Source organism: Leptinotarsa decemlineata, unplaced genomic scaffold (assembly GCF_025532065.1).
Source record: "Leptinotarsa decemlineata unplaced genomic scaffold, Ldec_3_MD MMD2_tig00002159_RagTag_RagTag, whole genome shotgun sequence".
Classification (NCBI taxonomy): domain Eukaryota; kingdom Metazoa; phylum Arthropoda; class Insecta; order Coleoptera; family Chrysomelidae; genus Leptinotarsa; species Leptinotarsa decemlineata.
In genome coordinates, this window is record NW_027412574.1 from 1111037 (window position 1) to 1127879 (window position 16843).

Here is a 16843-nt window from a genome sequence, read left to right on the forward strand (position 1 = left end):
CGAAGAGTTCTGGCGATGTACTGAATTTATTGGAACACCCTACATTTTGTTTTATGAGAGAGGATATTGGCAGATCAAGAGCCTCAGATGATGTGGTGCTGCAGGTTTTTCCGGGTTTTCCTGCAGCTGAAAAAGCAAATGCGCCACTGGAATCAATGAAGTCACCCCGGAGCGCCATTTTATTTTTACTGGATAATTACTGGATAATTGTTTTTCATTCCAGTATGTCAATACTACCCTATCGCAAGAAAAATGTCTTCTGAAATTTGTATAGGGGATACTGGGCAAACAAATTTCTATTCATTATAACCTTCAACGTTTCATTATTTCTGAGGGTGAGGTGCCACCCGTGGTGAAGAGAGTCTTCTAAAAGACGCCTCTTTCTGAAGTGTGTATCAGTACCAAAATGCTGTTTCTTAAGGACAAAACCCAAGCACTACAGGAAAATCCTTAGGGCGCTCTTAGAGTCCACTCAATATCACAAACGGAACCTACGAGGTCTTCTCTCTTTAGCTACTCGTGGGACCCCTCATGTAACAAAAACCTTGAACCTGAGTCTACAGAAGAGATGGAAGTTCACTTAACGACCCCAACTGTCCTTACTGTTACAAAGGATCAAGAGACATACCTCACTTCCGTGCTGACCTTACAGAAGAGATGGAGGTCGGTCAAACAACGCCAACAAATCCTCCGTGTAGTTTCGGATCGAAAGCTGGAGCTCCCTAGTTGTCCAATGTTTGAACATATCCAGGAGGCTAGGCGGCCAAGGACCTCCTTATTTTATATAAAGAAATCCAGCACAAACTCTATGCCTGCCACGACGCAAACCAGATCAAGTTTCAGTATTATGCAGAGTCTCAATACTGCCAACTGATCTGAAAGGTCACTCAACGAATAAATTAATCGCCTTCGATAGAAAGTTGCCTTTATTTGGTTGAGTTCGAAAAGGTGTGAGCCACAGTAAACCCCAGCGGGTAACAGTGGTGAGTTGAATAAATTCACTCACTTTCGACCTATCTACCTACCTAGCTCCAACAGAAAAATAATGAATAATCTAGTGTAGGTCTATAACTATAGAGAAAATATGACCCACTGGTGTGAGGGGGTAATTTTTTGAATCTACGAGCTTTGCTTTGTTTTGCTGACAAGGGGGATGGGGGGTAAATAAAATTAATAAATATGTTTACGTTATACTTAAACGGCCCCTCAAGTATCGAATTGAAGGTTTGATTGATTTCAAGATCTGTTATGAATTTGAATGGACCAGACTTGAATGTAGTAAGTGTAAGTAAGAGTATCGAATGCGTCGAAATTTCTCAGTGGGGTATATTCCTGGAAAAAAAATTTAACGTAGAATGGACGCTACGTCGTAACGAAATTCAATAAACTAGAAAGACTAAGAGCCAATAATCCATTCTATTTTTCGTTTTTCGTTATTTTAATGAATTTGTTTCCATTTCAGAAGAAAATCTATCCGATTGTTGTTCAGTTAATATTGTAATTAATCGATTCGTAAATTGAGATCATTCCATACTACAAAAATTATTTTCGTTTATTGATTGACGTTCTTGTTTTTTTGAATCCCATATTCATTTTTTTTATTTTCTAATGAATATTTGATATTATTCCTTTCACGACTAACTCATCCGAATATATCTATCCAGTTATTCTTAAGTATTTGGAATACTTTTGATGTTTCATTCATTTCAATTTCATTTTGCATTCATAAATCAACACCTTTTTGAACAATGAAAGTTGGAAGTTGCATTTTTATATCATAACAGAAGATCCAAAAAAAGCATTGCTGACGACATAGAAGGAATTTGAATACTTATAGCAAAAATTATTTTTCTGTTTAAAAAACTTGATTTTTGAAATCACAAGAATCTCTGCCTAAATTTCACTCTCGATGAAGTTGTCTTTTTTTATGCATCTTCATACCCACTTATCTGTCATAAGTAAAAAACCGAAAAATGTGTGGATATAAATTGGAAAAATATTTTGTTACGTGAATACTTGATCCAATTCGAAACCCTCTGATTAAAATTTACTTATAAATCCACATCTAAAGATTAGAGAAAAAATAACCTTTGAAGAAATGTCAACGTTTGAAGAGACATAATTTGTCGGAATTTATTCATTAGACTCCACCAAATAATGAAAAATAAATATTTTACAACTCAACGTAGAATTTCACAGAAATGAATGTTTGATTTTGAGCAGAATTTGCGGCTTGATCAATGAATAATTGAGGAAGAATAAGCTACTGGGGCACCAAGATGAGCTAAGGCTGGTGCTGCTGGGGCAGCATAGGCTACTGGTGAGGCAGTTTTGGCAATTGGTGCAGCATAGGCAAGTGGTGCAGGTGCGGCGTGAGTGATTGGTGAAACTACTTTTGCGATAGCGGGGGCGGCTACTACTGCCTTAGCGACGAGTGGCTCTTTACGAACTACGGCATTGAATCCGTTGACTGGATCGGCGGTGTAATCGACGGTTCTGCGTGTACCATCTGGGTCGGTCAAGGAGTAGGATCCTGAGGAACAACATATATGTATTTGAGGAAAGTACTGAAAGTTATGATTATGCGAGAATTTTTCTTCTTAAAAATCAGTGACTTATTAAAATTACATTTCTTTCCTTTGATAAACTCTAAAATATTCAAAGTAGTCACCTTATATCTGTTTTGAATTCGAATATGGGCTTCGATTTTGTATGAATCTGATTATGAATTCATAAAAATGATTCGAAATCTATGAAGAATGTGGAAGCGGTAATTTGGAAAACTGATTTTGTTTCCAAAAACTGATTTCAAGAAAATGTTAACACCGAAAGATTCCAAGAATCTTTCTGGAATTTTGAAACTGAAGCTCAAACTGAGCTGGAGATTATGATATGATGATTTCAACTTTCCTCATTGAGTGATTTCAGATTAATAAAGAATTATTACACAAGTCATTCAATGAATTCATAACACTTCAAATTCAAGAACAGCATGTAAAGGATTTGATTGATTTTATCATTTCCAAACTATTCATACATTACATTATATTCAAGAAACACTTTATTGTGAGATTTTCACTAAACAGTTTTACACGTGTTTGCTATTACAATACTCTGCTTCTTCAGGCGTGTCTATACTAATCGGTCGATTTCATCACACATCACATTAGATGGATTGAAACTTTCATAAATTACATGAAGCTATCCATGAAACATATTCGATTCTAGTTTGAGAGAGAAATAGTATAATGATTAGCATGAGAGAAACCATATTTCAGTGGAATTATCGATAACGAAATAGAATCAAGTATAAATTGAAAGGTTTATATTTTTAAGAGTGAATAATTTTTGGGGAAAAATTTTTTTGGCTTTCTACTACTCCATCTTGATATAAAAAATTGTGGGAATCTTCCGAAAAAAGGAAGGAAGCAATCAATTTCAAAAGAAGTAATTCTATACACAGATGTGTAGATCATGCAAAGAAATGACTTCCAGACATAACCTGGAAAAAAAAGTCCTCCTGAAACAGCTACTTTCATGTAAACATCGAATTACAAAAAGGAAAAATTATTTCGAAACAAATGCTTTTATATGAATACTAAATTATACAGAAAACCCTTTCCTCTACTCAGTTTGTATCCCAAATATACGTTATTGAATTGAATCAGATATCATCCACATAATTCCTACACAATATACTAAATGAAATGTAAAAATTTCACTTATATGGAACACTATCATCCTCACTGGTAGACATCGATGTTTCGCCGTAAGACACTTGCCTCAGGGCTATTCAGTACCAATCTGGATAACATTATAAGAAAAAATACACAGTTGAGTCGTGATTTATGAATGAATTGTGTGTTATTCTTTATAATGTTGTCCATATTGGTACTGACGAGCCCTGAGTCAAGTGTCCTACGGCGAAACATCGATGTCTACCAGTGGGGATGACAGTGTTCCATGTAAGTAAAAGGTATACGTTCCATTTAGTATATTGCGTAGGAATCTTGTGGATGATATCAGACTCAATTCCATAGTGGATGTATAATTCAGTGCCCATAAAAAAGTATTCGTTTCGAAAGAATATTTGTTTCATGTGATTCAATACGAAAGTAGATGTTTCAGGAGGGCTTTTTCTTTCAGTTTGTGTCTGAAAGTTACTTCTTTGCATGCATCTATGTATAGAGTTACTTCCTCTGAAATTGATTGCTTCCTTTCTTTCTTTGGGAGATTCCCAAATTTTTTCTGTATGAAGATGGAGTGGTAGAAAACCAAGAACTTTTGTTTTCCCGATATCAAGTATATTTGAAGCTAGTAGTCTAGCCTCGACCAATAGAATATCAGCTACGGAATAATAATAAACGATTATGGAAATAAACCAATAGTAAAAACATTTTCGAAACTATTATTCATTTGTATGCCCTAATGAAACCTATGAAGGTATTACATTACATAAATTCTGTGATATAAAAGATTGTCGCAATGTTTACTTATCGAAAAGTAATATTTCTTTGGAACCACTTATGTTCAAATCAAATAACATACCGATTGCATTCTCGAGACAAACGACATATAAATTGTGCAATATAATAAATGGATGGATTTGATTCCATGAAATATCCCATTTGGAGAATGGTAATAAAAGCTTGTTTTCAATAATGTATTTCTTCAATATCAAGTTGTTTCAATAACAAAATCGTTCATTATTTTCCATGAGTTTATATCTTACGCTATATATGTTCTCCAGTCTGTTCATTTTTTTCAATGAATCATCGTTGCACGGTCGATCCCTACAAAAATTTTTTGAGCAGCATCAAACTATTCTTAAGTTTTGACGACTTATAACTCTTTGAATTTGGAATGGCGGATTTCTTGTTTTCCATCATCTTGACACTTCGAACCTTGATATCAATATCACGGAGTTGCAAAAAAATATAGACCACCGTCATTGGGAGTCCGCCTTATTGTATTCAGATTGAGACCATCTCAGTTTTCTTTCTTTCATTCGATACCCGTTGTGTGGGGGTGCATGAAAATACATAGTCCGTCATCTTTCACGATTGGTTATATATTAGCTAACCAAGCATTGTCATCCAAAATGAACATTTTTGCCAAATTTTACCCACTCGCAAAATTTGACCAAAACTAATATACAGACATACATATACATATTCATTGCAAACTGAATGAAGTTCATGAAAAATGGATATGAAACGGTTAGGATGCGAAGGGTATGGAGATCCCCAGATTGCAGAATTACCGTCATGATGATAAGTAATATTGAATTTATTTAGTATGTGATTGAATCAGCCGACACTTGATGAGAATTCATAACGTATTCGTATAATGTATATAAACCCTTGAGAAAGCTATCGTTGAGCTAAACACGTGTTACGGTTGTAACTGTTTTGCAAAGTGTCCAGTGAAAATCTCACATAGAAGTGTAATTTGAATATCTATTCAGTACCTTGAACTGCATCTCCATTTCTCGTTTCACTCTGGCTCTTGCTGTCACCTGTCAAACTGTCCTGAACATCATATGCGTAACTGTACTGTGGGTTAGGGTCATATTCTTCGGAAACAACGGCTTTTGCAACAGGTGCAGCAACCGCAACGGGAGCGCCTACTCTGGCAATAGGAGCAGCTACTTGAGCTACTGGTGCAGCATAGGCCAATGGAGCGGCAACTCTAGCTATGGGTGCAGCGTAAGATAGAGGAGCCGCTAGAGGAGTAGCTAGAGGGGCTCCAATAATGCCGGCATGAGCAGCTGATAGTGCTGCCGCAAAAACGACGATCTAGAAATGAAAAAATTTTCATCAATTTCACATACAAACGATTATATAACTTTGTCATTTCTACTACACAAGCGGCAAAGTTTCCAGTTAGATTAAATATATGGTACTGCATTTCTAGCCATTACTTGTTTTGAAAACTATATGTATGGAAGACAACAATTTGTAGAGATTGATAAAAACAAAAAACAAAAAAAGATTACCCCAAGCTGACATCTCCTTATTCATTTTCCGAATCTGAGAATGTCGTTAATATTATTCTATGGATAAAATCCGAGAACACAAAAAAGATTTTCGGCTTTCTACTTTCCATATGAATATGATAACAGTATATTGAATTCCAGACTTTTCTATAATATATTCTACTTATAATATAATATATATAATATAATATACTTTAATATATTTGTATTCGGATATTGAAAAATATTTCGGTCGGCTATGAAGCATATGCAGGTATCAAAAAAATGGAGTTTGAGAAATATTATTAGCACCTAATAACCCTTTATATGTTTAAAACTGATTGTATCAAAATTTGTTCATTCATTCAGTCTATAATGAATTAAGCTCAACTTTCCAATTTCTTTTTGATTCAATATTCAGAACCAAAACACAAATTTGTGAAATACTATGTATAATAACTCCTGATATTAATTTTGGAAAAAAAAAGTATTATTTTTTTAAAGTGTATCAATATTATAATTCGTTTTTGAAATTGAGATGAAGCAATAACATCACAAATTCTAAATCTAGTTGATAATTCAAATGGAAATATTTGAACTACTTCTCCAATACCTGTAATAAAATCTAATTGGGAAATATCATTGTGTTACGCTAAAAAATTCAATCTTCAAAAACAAACCAAATTTCAACAAATAATTAGTTGATGGGTCAGTTCAAAGAAGTTAAAACCAAAGCTGACAGCAACAACTTTAACCAATTCACTTTCCTGATCTTTCAGAAATATTTCTTCGACTTTATTTTTTTCAGAACTGAAAGTAATTTGTCCGATATTGTAAGTACGTTTTTGGATACCACACTATTATGAATTCACAGTCTGATTACAAAAAGAACACAAAATATTTGTGTATACAAATATTCAGATCAACTGATATTCTACATTCTACACATATATTGAATTTTGACGATATTGATGAAATACCAATGATGAGTATGAAAGAAACAAAAAATAAAACTGGGCTAGGTTGATTGTATAATGATGAATTAAAATATCAAATTTGCTTTCGAAATAGATGGGAAAAACTTTCAATAGAAGGTATTATTCAAAAGTTGGATATATCTCTTCATCCATATTCCTTTCAGACGGAGAAGCGTTCCTGTGCTCATTTAGTGATCATTTTTTTATTCCGGAACCATTTTCCATTCTAGGAAATTGAAAACAATAAAACTCAATGAAATAAAAATCAAAATATGAATTCACAGATGGAATTTCTTATAGAAATAGTCATATGTTTTCTTGAATTGAAAATATACATACCTTCAAAGACATGTTGTTCACTAAGCGAATCGACTCAGATGTAACTACAAGAGGATCATTTCGGTCTTATATAATCAATTCCTCGAAATCAGTTTACCTCAATTTCGTACATTCGCCACGAAAACCGGTGCAGGTGAGTTTCTCAATATTGACCACGCCTGAAATTTGCTCCGAAATCGGGTGAATATAGAGTAGTTGCACGGTCAAGAGAGTACGGAAGAATGGATTAAAATAAACCTCTCAAATGTAAATTAAAAAAAAATTAATTGTCAAATACAAATAAGATATACTCTTCATGTAGACTTCATTATTCATCCTTTACAATTCGAAAATAAATATATATCAGAACTATATAAGAAGGAAAAAAAACCAAATATCTATTCGTCACGTAAATGAATGTTTTCTTAGAGAATACCGTGAATTTCATTCTAGGATGGAAGCTGAGTTCGAAGATATATGAATTGAAGTTAATTTCGAATATTTTAGTGAAGGTAAAAGAAGATATTTCCTATCAAAAGGATATGATATACCTCGATGCGATTCAAGATATCCGGACTTCATTGTTCAGAAAAAATTAATGAAATTTCCAAAAAACTAGTATTTGGTTGAATAGTTAGCAACAATTTGAAAAAATAAAAAGAAATGAACAATTACAATTGGCATTGCACAGCATATTGCAGACACCCATTTAGTGGTACGTGGCATGAATACAACGATTCATACGTGTCCCCAATTTCACCAAAATCGCCTGTGAGTGATGAGGCGTATGTCCTGTTCTATGAACAGAAGGGAACGAAGCAGCACCTTTGAGGTGATTCTTTTCTTCTTTTTTTTATAAACTTAATTCTGTGAAGCGATTTGTATTTCATGATTGTTTCGAATAAAATTATCAGGAAGATTGTTATCAAATATAAAACTATATGAACATCACTCACACATATCCGTGTGAGTGACTCTGTCAAACGCGGAAAATCTCATCTGATACGCGGTGAGGAAGGCACAGATTTCGTGCTCTGCTACCAGCCCCTGAATTTCCTTGTGAAAAAATCCCTCCTTCAAAGTTAACAGACCATTGTATATTTCCCATTGTATATTTATGAGTAATAGGAGACCTTCGTCAGTTAGGTGACGTAGGTCTCCTATTATTCATATCAGTGAAACACCCCCACATGGCTGCAGGGTATAAACTGCACTTATCACCTAGGGACTGTAGCCATCCAGACCCAAATGTCATGCTGAAGATATTCCAGTTGAATAGTCGATATTGAGGTTAACGAATATTCAAGATGCCTACCTTGATACCTTCACATATGAAGGCAACAATATCTCACGGTATATTAGATCCAGCCACATAGGGCTACTTCACCTCGTTATTGGGTAGATAATCATTCGAGCTACTGCTGTCCTTCTAAGTAGCAGATTGTTTCATCTTCCGCTTCGGCTGGTTAAGAATTTGGTGCAAGACTCTGGAGGAGGCGCTAATCCGCTTTGTAGTTACACCATCTGTTTAAAATCAGCAGTACTTCCAAACACCAGAACTGAAACACTTTTCCTGTAGCTTGTTTTTCCATCTAAATTGACATTTTCAGGAGACGACTGATTGGGATAATTGATCAGAAGCAGTCTTTGTGATGTGTGTGTAATGTTTGGAAACTTTGGTGTAGTAATAAATATCACTGGGGTTTTTTCCCCAACATCAAAACGTTATTTTAACACCTCGACACGTGTTTCGATCACCAAGTGGAAGATCTTTCTCTTGAAGATGATCACTTGGTTATCGAAACACGTGTCGAAGTGTTAAAATTACGGTTTGGTGTTGGGGGAAAAACTCCAGTAATATTCAGGAACAGTCTTGTATAGTGTTATAGATTTATGATTGTTATGTGATTACACCCTGTATATCGTTTTTAGTTGACATTTGTTAGTAGTGATCAAGGTTGATGTGAAAATATGAGTGGTTGAAAAAAAAAAAAAAAAAAGTAAAGTTTTTGAAAGACGTCTGACTTTTCTAAAAGAATATAAAATTTCGTTCTTCGACCCGGAATAAATAATAATTTGCAGGTAATTCAAAAACATATGGTTCTTCGACCCGGAATAAATAATAATTTGCAGGTAATTCAAAAACATATGGTCCTTCGAGATATGCAAAGAAACAACACCATGGATAGCATGAATGCAAGCAAATCTGTTCAAAACCTGAGGTACAGTCAAAGATTGAAAGAAAAGAAAGAGAAGCTAGAGGCTAAATCTGATGTAGTCGTGACAGCAGTTGAAGGTCAAGGAGCAATCAGAAAATCTCCTTCCAAACTAAAAGGAAGCAGTAGGAGTAGTCAAGCTTCAAGACTGAAGAAATTGGAAATCGAAACGGCAATAAAGAAGAAAACATTAGAAAAAGAGCTTATAGATCTAGAACTAGCCCTGAAAGTAGCAGAAATTGAAGAGAATAGTGATGAAAGTGAGTCAATGTCAATGCATCAGTCCCAAAAGCCTAACGTGGAAGATTGGATCGACGGTAAAACTCCATGGACAAACGGGCATGACGGTGAGGATAAGCATTCGATATTTATGGTAAAAGAAGATGAATTGGTAAGAGATTCTCATTCTAAAAATAGTCCGGAAAAGTATTCTACCCCTTTCTTTCATAACAATATGTATCAAATGACTCTTCCTCAGATGACAAAAATATTAACAAGGCAATCTCTGCCACGAGAACTTCCCATTTTTGACGGAAATCCAAGTGAATGGCCCAATTTTATTTATCATTATAATAATTCTAACGCTATTTGTGGATTTTCAAACGAGGAAAATCAATCTAGACTACAGAAGTGCCTAAAAGGAAATGCCAAAAAAATTGTTCAATCCCTTTTAATAATGCCACAAAATGTTGACAAAGTTATTGATTTACTGAAAAATCGTTTTGGTCGGCCAGATCATATAATAATGATGTTGTTAGAGAAAATAAAGAAATTTCCACCCGTGAGAGAAGAAAAGCTTGAGTTATTCATAGAGTTTTGTGATGAAATCAAAAATTTTGTAGCTACTATAGAATCGCTCAATGAGGAAGAACATTTACATAATTCAATTCTAGTGAATGAAATAATGAGTAAATTACCAACCTCATATCAGCTATCATGGGTAGAACACCTTTCTAAGTTAGAAAAACCACGATTCAAACTAGTAGAATTAGGAAAGTGGCTTGATGAAAAGGCAAATGCGGCTAGTCAAATTCAAATTCCAAAATATGACATTCAGGAAAATACGTCAAAATCAAAATATGTCAAAAAAGGAGTTACTTTAGCAACGAGCAAAAAATCTTGTATTTGCTGTAAGAAAAATGTACATCATCTTACAGAGTGTTCTGAATTCAAGTCAATGCCAGTAGATGGTAGGTGGTCAATAATAACGGAAAATAAGATATGCTTTTCTTGTTTGAGTTTTTATCATAATCTAAAGCAATGCAGAAAACGAAAGGTATGTGGAGTCCAACAATGTCCAAAGTTTCATCATAAGTTATTACATAAAGACGTTCCTCAGACTATTAATGAAGGCAATAATGTTGATGACTCTGCCATTGTTGGAACAAATTCTCACGTTTTCAATAATAAATCCGTTCTACTGAAAATTTTACCGGTAGTTGTCACTTGTCGAAACAAAACAGTCGAAACTTATGCACTTTTGGATGACGCATCAACAATTTCTTTAATAGATGAAGAATTTGCTAATTATCTTGGTCTTGATGGTCCCATACAAAGTCTTTCTCTACAATGGACTAATGACGATTTGTTTCATCAACAAAATGATTCTAAAGTTGTTTCATTTACTATTAGTTCCAAAGACAATGGTCCCAATTTTCAGATGCGCCATGTACGAACAACGAAACTTTCTCTTCCCTCGCAGACAGTAGATTTCGATAAAATCAGGATGAAGTATCCATACATCCAGGACAAGATTTCACCGTTGAAAGATGCTCAACCCAGGATACTCATCGGACAAGATAATTGGCCACTTCTAGTTAACAGAAAACTCATTTCTGGACCATGGAATGGACCCGCCCTGAGTAAAACATTATTGGGATGGGTAATTCATGGAAATTTGGATGTCTCCAGTAGAAATGAACATATCGTCTGTCATATCAGTACCCACGATCTCCGAAATGAGAAGGATGATTTGGATATTCTACACGAAATGGTTAAAGAAAATTGGAAATTGGAAACTGTTCAAAGTATGTCTGATAAAGTTTTGTCGATTGAAGATAAGAGAGCACAGCATATTTTGGACACAACAATGAAACGAAGTGGAGAGAGATTTGAAACAGGACTTCTATGGAAAAAAGATAACATTGTTCTTCATGAAAGCAGAACAAATGCGCTAAAAAGACTGAACTATATTGAACGAAAAATGGATAGAGATGAGAAGTACGGTGAAATATATTGCGAAAAAATTCAAGACATGGAGAAGAAAGGTTATATCAAGAAGTTGACAAAAAAAGAAGCAAATAATGTGAATGAGAAAACATGGTATTTGCCACATTTCGGGGTAACAAATGTAAACAAACCAAATAAATTAAGAATTGTCTTTGATGCTTCAGTCAGAAGTCACGGTGTGAGCCTCAATGATAATTTATTGACAGGTCCCGATTTGTATAACTCCATGAATGATATTCTGTTGAATTTTAGAATTAAAAAATATGCATTCACTGCTGATATAAAAGAAATGTTTTTGCAAGTTAAAGTAAGACCGGAAGATTGCTCTGCACAACGAATATTATGGCGAGGTAAAGATCGACGAATTGAACCTGATACATATGAAATTGTTGTCGTATTTTTTGGATCGACCTGTGGACCTTGCTTAGCCCAGGAGGTTAAAAACAGAAATGCCGAAGACTTCAGAGAAGAATTTCCAGAAGCAGCAACTGCCATCATACAACAACACTATATGGATGATTATTTGGGATCGGCAGACACACTCGAAGAGTCAATAAGTCTTATTAAGGATGTGATTCATGTACACAAAGCAGGAGGTTTTGTCATTTGTAACTGGATCACGAATCATGAAAAAATCAGCCAAAGTATTGATGTTTCACTCTTAGCTTCAGGTGGAAAGAATATGGAAAAGAATGGAGAATTCGTATTAGAAAGAATTTTAGGAGTTTTTTGGAATCCTCATGACGACACGTTCAGCTTTCAAACAAAATTTCAGAAAATTGACAGCGATATTTTGGAACACCTAAGACGACCAACAAAAAGGGAAATCTTGAAAGTTTTGATGTCCATCTTTGATCCATTAGGATTTCTGGCAAATTTTTTAATTCAAGGGAAGATTTTACTACAGGACATCTCGAGAAGTCAAATTGGCTGGGATGATGAAATTTCAGATTGTATGGATGAAAAGTGGCAACTGTGGATTGCAGATTTGAAAACTATCCACAATTTCAAGATTCACAGACAATACTTCACTTTGGATAGACAAAAAAGTGAAATTCAACTACACATATTCTGCGATGCCTCTGAAAAATGTTACGCAGCTGTAGCCTACTTAAGAATTCAACAAGGAGAGAAAGTTGAGACAAGTTTTATCACTGCTAAGACACGAGTGGCACCTTTAAAACCTCTTTCCATTCCTAGGTTAGAGTTACAAGCTGCACTGATGGGAGCGCGCCTAGGACATTTCTTGAAGAAAACCTTAGACATGGAAATTTCGGCTATTTGGTACTGGAGCGACTCAAAAACGGTTTTGCATTGGATACGGTCTGAAGCTAGAAGATTCAAAGTTTTTGTTGCCCAGAGACTAGGAGAAATACAGGACTTGACGAATTCTTCAGAATGGAAATACATCAATTCCAAAGAAAATGTGGCTGATGAAGCTACGAAGAGATTGGAAAAAATTACGTTTAGCGATAATAACCGGAGATGGATTACCGGACCAGATTTCTTGATATTATCACCAGATCAGTGGCCAAAAGAAAAAATGGAAAGGGAAGTAAATATTGATCATCTGGAAGAAAGACCTTGCGAATTTGTATTCTATCATTTCATTCAAGATAATCTCATAGTGCCTGACCCGAATAGGTTCTCTAAATGGAAGAGATTGTTACGTGCTACAGCCTATGTCATTAGGTTTTATGAAATTATTAAGAATCACAGTAAATTCAAGTCCGAATTAACTGCAGAGGAAATTTGCAAAGCTGAAGTTCATCTTTTCAGAAAAATTCAGTTGGATTCATTCAATGAAGAGATGACATTTCTTAGAAATAAAATGCCCATCAGAAGTAAAAGTCGACTTTACACTCTTTCTTGTAGTTATTCTGAGGATGATGGACTCATACGGCTCAGTGGAAGACTGGACCAGTCAATTCAGTTGACCGACTCTGCAAAACGTCCTATAGTTTTAGATCCTAACCACAGAATAACTAAACTTCTGATCCAACATTATCATGAAATGGTTCACCACCATGGTCAAGAAATGGTAGTGAATAATCTGCGAATGAGATTTTGGATATTAAGAATGAGGCAAGCGGTAAGAAGTGCTTGGAACAGCTGTCAACATTGTAAAAATCAAAGAGCTTTACCAAGAATCCCAATGATGGGACAACTACCCCCTTGCAGGATTGAACCCACAATCAGGGCCTTCATTAAAACAGGCGTTGACTATTTCGGACCTTTAGAAGTATCAGTCAAGAGGAGCCGAGAAAAAAGATATGGTGTTATTTTCACCTGTATGGTCACTCGAGCTATTCATCTTGAAATAGCACATGATTTGAGTATGAATTCATTTATCAATGTACTTCGTCAGTTTGGATGTCGGAGAGGATTTCCTGAGGAATTATATAGTGATAATGGAAAAAACTTTATAGGAGCTGAAAAGGAAATATCTCAAGAACTGAAGAAGTTGAACCAGGATGAAATACTACGATTTTGTGCAATGAAAAAAATTAAATGGGTTTTCAATCCTCCACTAGCACCTCACATGGGAGGATGTTGGGAACGACTTATTCAAAGTATAAAAAAGGTTTTAAAAGAAATTTTAAAATCAAAGTACTATCCAGAACATATTCTGAGAACTTTTTTGATTGAATGCGAAAATATTTTAAATTCTAGGCCTTTAACATATGTTTCATTGGACTCTGAAGATGCAGAGGCATTGACTCCTAATCACTTTCTCATCGGTCCGTCGTATGCTGCACTCTCCTGTACCGAAACCAGCGATAGGGATATGAATTTGATGTCCAGTTGGCGTGCTGCACAGAAATTATCTGATTTATTCTGGTTCAGATGGACAAAGGAGTATTTGCCAAGTTTGATCAGGAGATCAAAATGGCATGGTGATTCAAAATCTGTCAGTGTAGGAGATGTTGTTTTAATGGTAGATCCAAATGGACCCAGAAATATTTGGCAGAGAGGTATTATCAACGAAGTTTATCCTGCCAAAGATGGTAAAATCAGGATCGTCGATGTGAAGAATAGTAGTGGCACGATTTTTCGACGACCAGTTTCAAGACTCATCGTTTTAGATGTTATAAAATAGTAGTAATTTGTTATTCAATTACTAAGGGGGAGAATGTTATAGATTTATGATTGTTATGTGATTACACCCTGTATATCGTTTTTAGTTGACATTTGTTAGTAGTGATCAAGGTTGATGTGAAAATATGAGTGGTTGAAAAAAAAAAAAAAAAAAGTAAAGTTTTTGAAAGACGTCTGACTTTTCTAAAAGAATATAAAATTTCGTTCTTCGACCCGGAATAAATAATAATTTGCAGGTAATTCAAAAACATATGGTTCTACCTTTCCCTCACTAATGCAGTTCATTGTTGTGAAAATTTTATAGTAAACTATACAACAGAGGTTCAATTCACACATGTTCATTTACTTATTTGGCGCTAATCACTATCTTTATTTTTTTCTGAAGTTTCTCACATTCTTTGTATGGACGTGTTTAACCCAGACAGCTTTTTTCCATTAACTAACGTTTCCTAGAAAAATTTTCTCTGCGTTAAAGTTTACTGTAATATCATTTTGGTTCAGATTTTGTGAATGAATACAAAATCATGAAAATTACCAGTGAAAGCACCGTCTGTTGTATACAATGAATTTTTGTATATGTTATTAGTTTTGATGTTGAAGGCCTGATTTCATGACAAAAATCTTCACTATTTCAATGAAAAATTGTAAGGAACTATGGAAAATGAATAATACTCATATGAATGTAACGCATGTGTAACGTAATGAGTGACTTTTGGAATAGTTGAAACTGGTTTTCAGCAGACAAAAGCACACCTCCTGTACTAAACTTATGATGCCCGTTTTCACTCTCGAAGACTAATCAACCGATGCGGTTTAAAACCAATTTAAATTCAAATAGTCGATGACAATGGAACTCAATCAGTGAACCCAATCACAATGTAGAATCTCATGAAAAGTGGTCCAAATAGTTCCAGGCAATAATCAAAAACATATTTCAACAAAATAGGTTTTTTAATTTCGTGAATGATCTAGATTTTTAATCAGATTAAATCAGATCCCTTTAAATGAAGACTGAAAGCTAATGTAGAGATAAAATATCAAAACCATTTTGACTGTAGTATACAGGGTATTCCTTAATGAAATTCTTCTATTTGGAGAAGTTGTTTTTGGGAGCATTTTCACATTTGCTCAAGTACTATATCATTTTTGCCAGTCATTTTCGTGCAGAATTTGCACTGAATTATTCCATTTGCATGAAGTTACTAACTATAATATTGAAACACTACAAATATTCGAAAGAGAAAAACTGATTAAAAATAAAACTTATTCTAATATTTGTAGGGATTCGTTTGTAAATGTTTTCCCAAGTATAAACCAAGATTTTTTTCTTCATGATTTACTTGAACAATTTTAGGAGTTAGAAAACTGTTTCCTGTTCCATATAAATAATATAATCAGTATGAATTCATCAAAACTTCGATAATATTAACACGGTAGGAAGAAAAGGTATCAATTATTTTGACAAAATGAATATATAACTCGTTTTTCATATAATGTTCGGTACACCCGTGTGCCTCAGTTCAGAAGTTGAATGAACCCATGTTCTCCAGTTCAGTTTATTTTTCTCTCTTGTACTAGCGTCAGGTTCTAATGCTTGAAGGTCTTTTTTCCATCTGTTTAAGAACATACCAGCTCATTGGAAAACATTTCAGAATATCATCGAATGTTGTGGGATGTTCCAGAACATCCCACAACATTCAATTGAAATTGAAGAAATAAAAAGCCATCTAAGGACTGTCACTTACGGTGTACCTCAGGGATATACTATTCTATATATATATATATATATATATATAGAATAGTATAATATATATATATATATATATATATATATATATATATATATATATATATATATATATATATATATATATATATAAAATCTAGAAAGGTTAATGCAGTCAAGCTGCTGGAAAATAATTCCATGAAAATCAAAAAATAAATAGATAAGTACTCTTTGATCATTCCCATATTGATTTCAATTTAAGAGCCACCGGTATACAGCTGTTTCAGCCTATTGGGCATCG

General features: G+C 34.4%; 3 protein-coding genes across 9 annotated transcripts in view; 2 read left to right on the forward strand and 1 right to left on the reverse strand.

Annotated features, from left to right (window-relative positions):
- The window catches only part of dlg1 (MAGUK family member discs large 1), an 889881-nt gene that overhangs the window by 97552 nt on the left and 775486 nt on the right, over positions 1 to 16843 (forward strand). The gene's annotated exons all lie outside the window — the stretch shown is intronic.
- LOC111503158 (larval cuticle protein A3A) lies at positions 2101 to 7452 on the reverse strand. Its single transcript, XM_023157386.2, has 3 exons — positions 7294 to 7452; positions 5471 to 5798; positions 2101 to 2533 (listed from the first exon to the last, which is right to left on the reverse strand). The coding sequence occupies exons 1-3, from the start codon at positions 7303 to 7305 to the stop codon at positions 2238 to 2240; spliced, it is 636 nt and encodes a 211-aa protein (XP_023013154.2). The 5' UTR covers positions 7306 to 7452; the 3' UTR covers positions 2101 to 2237.
- On the forward strand, positions 9178 to 15078 carry LOC141482964 (uncharacterized). The gene is made up of 2 exons (XM_074177003.1): positions 9178 to 9354; positions 9406 to 15078. Exon 2 carries the CDS (start codon positions 9421 to 9423, stop codon positions 14815 to 14817), a length of 5397 nt encoding a protein of 1798 aa, XP_074033104.1. The 5' UTR covers positions 9178 to 9354; positions 9406 to 9420; the 3' UTR covers positions 14818 to 15078.

What these genes read in the sequence shown, in the direction of transcription:
- LOC111503158 (XM_023157386.2), bottom strand. An exon ending in AAATGGAGATGCAGTTCAAG is followed by an intron (nt 2,534 to 5,470) that starts GTACTGAATAGA and finishes GTTGTTCCTCAG; the next exon opens with GATCCTACTCCTTGACCGAC.
- LOC141482964 (XM_074177003.1), top strand. Translation starts at nt 9,421, where the DNA reads ATGGTCCTTCGAGATATGCAAAGAAACAACACCATGGATAGCATGAAT.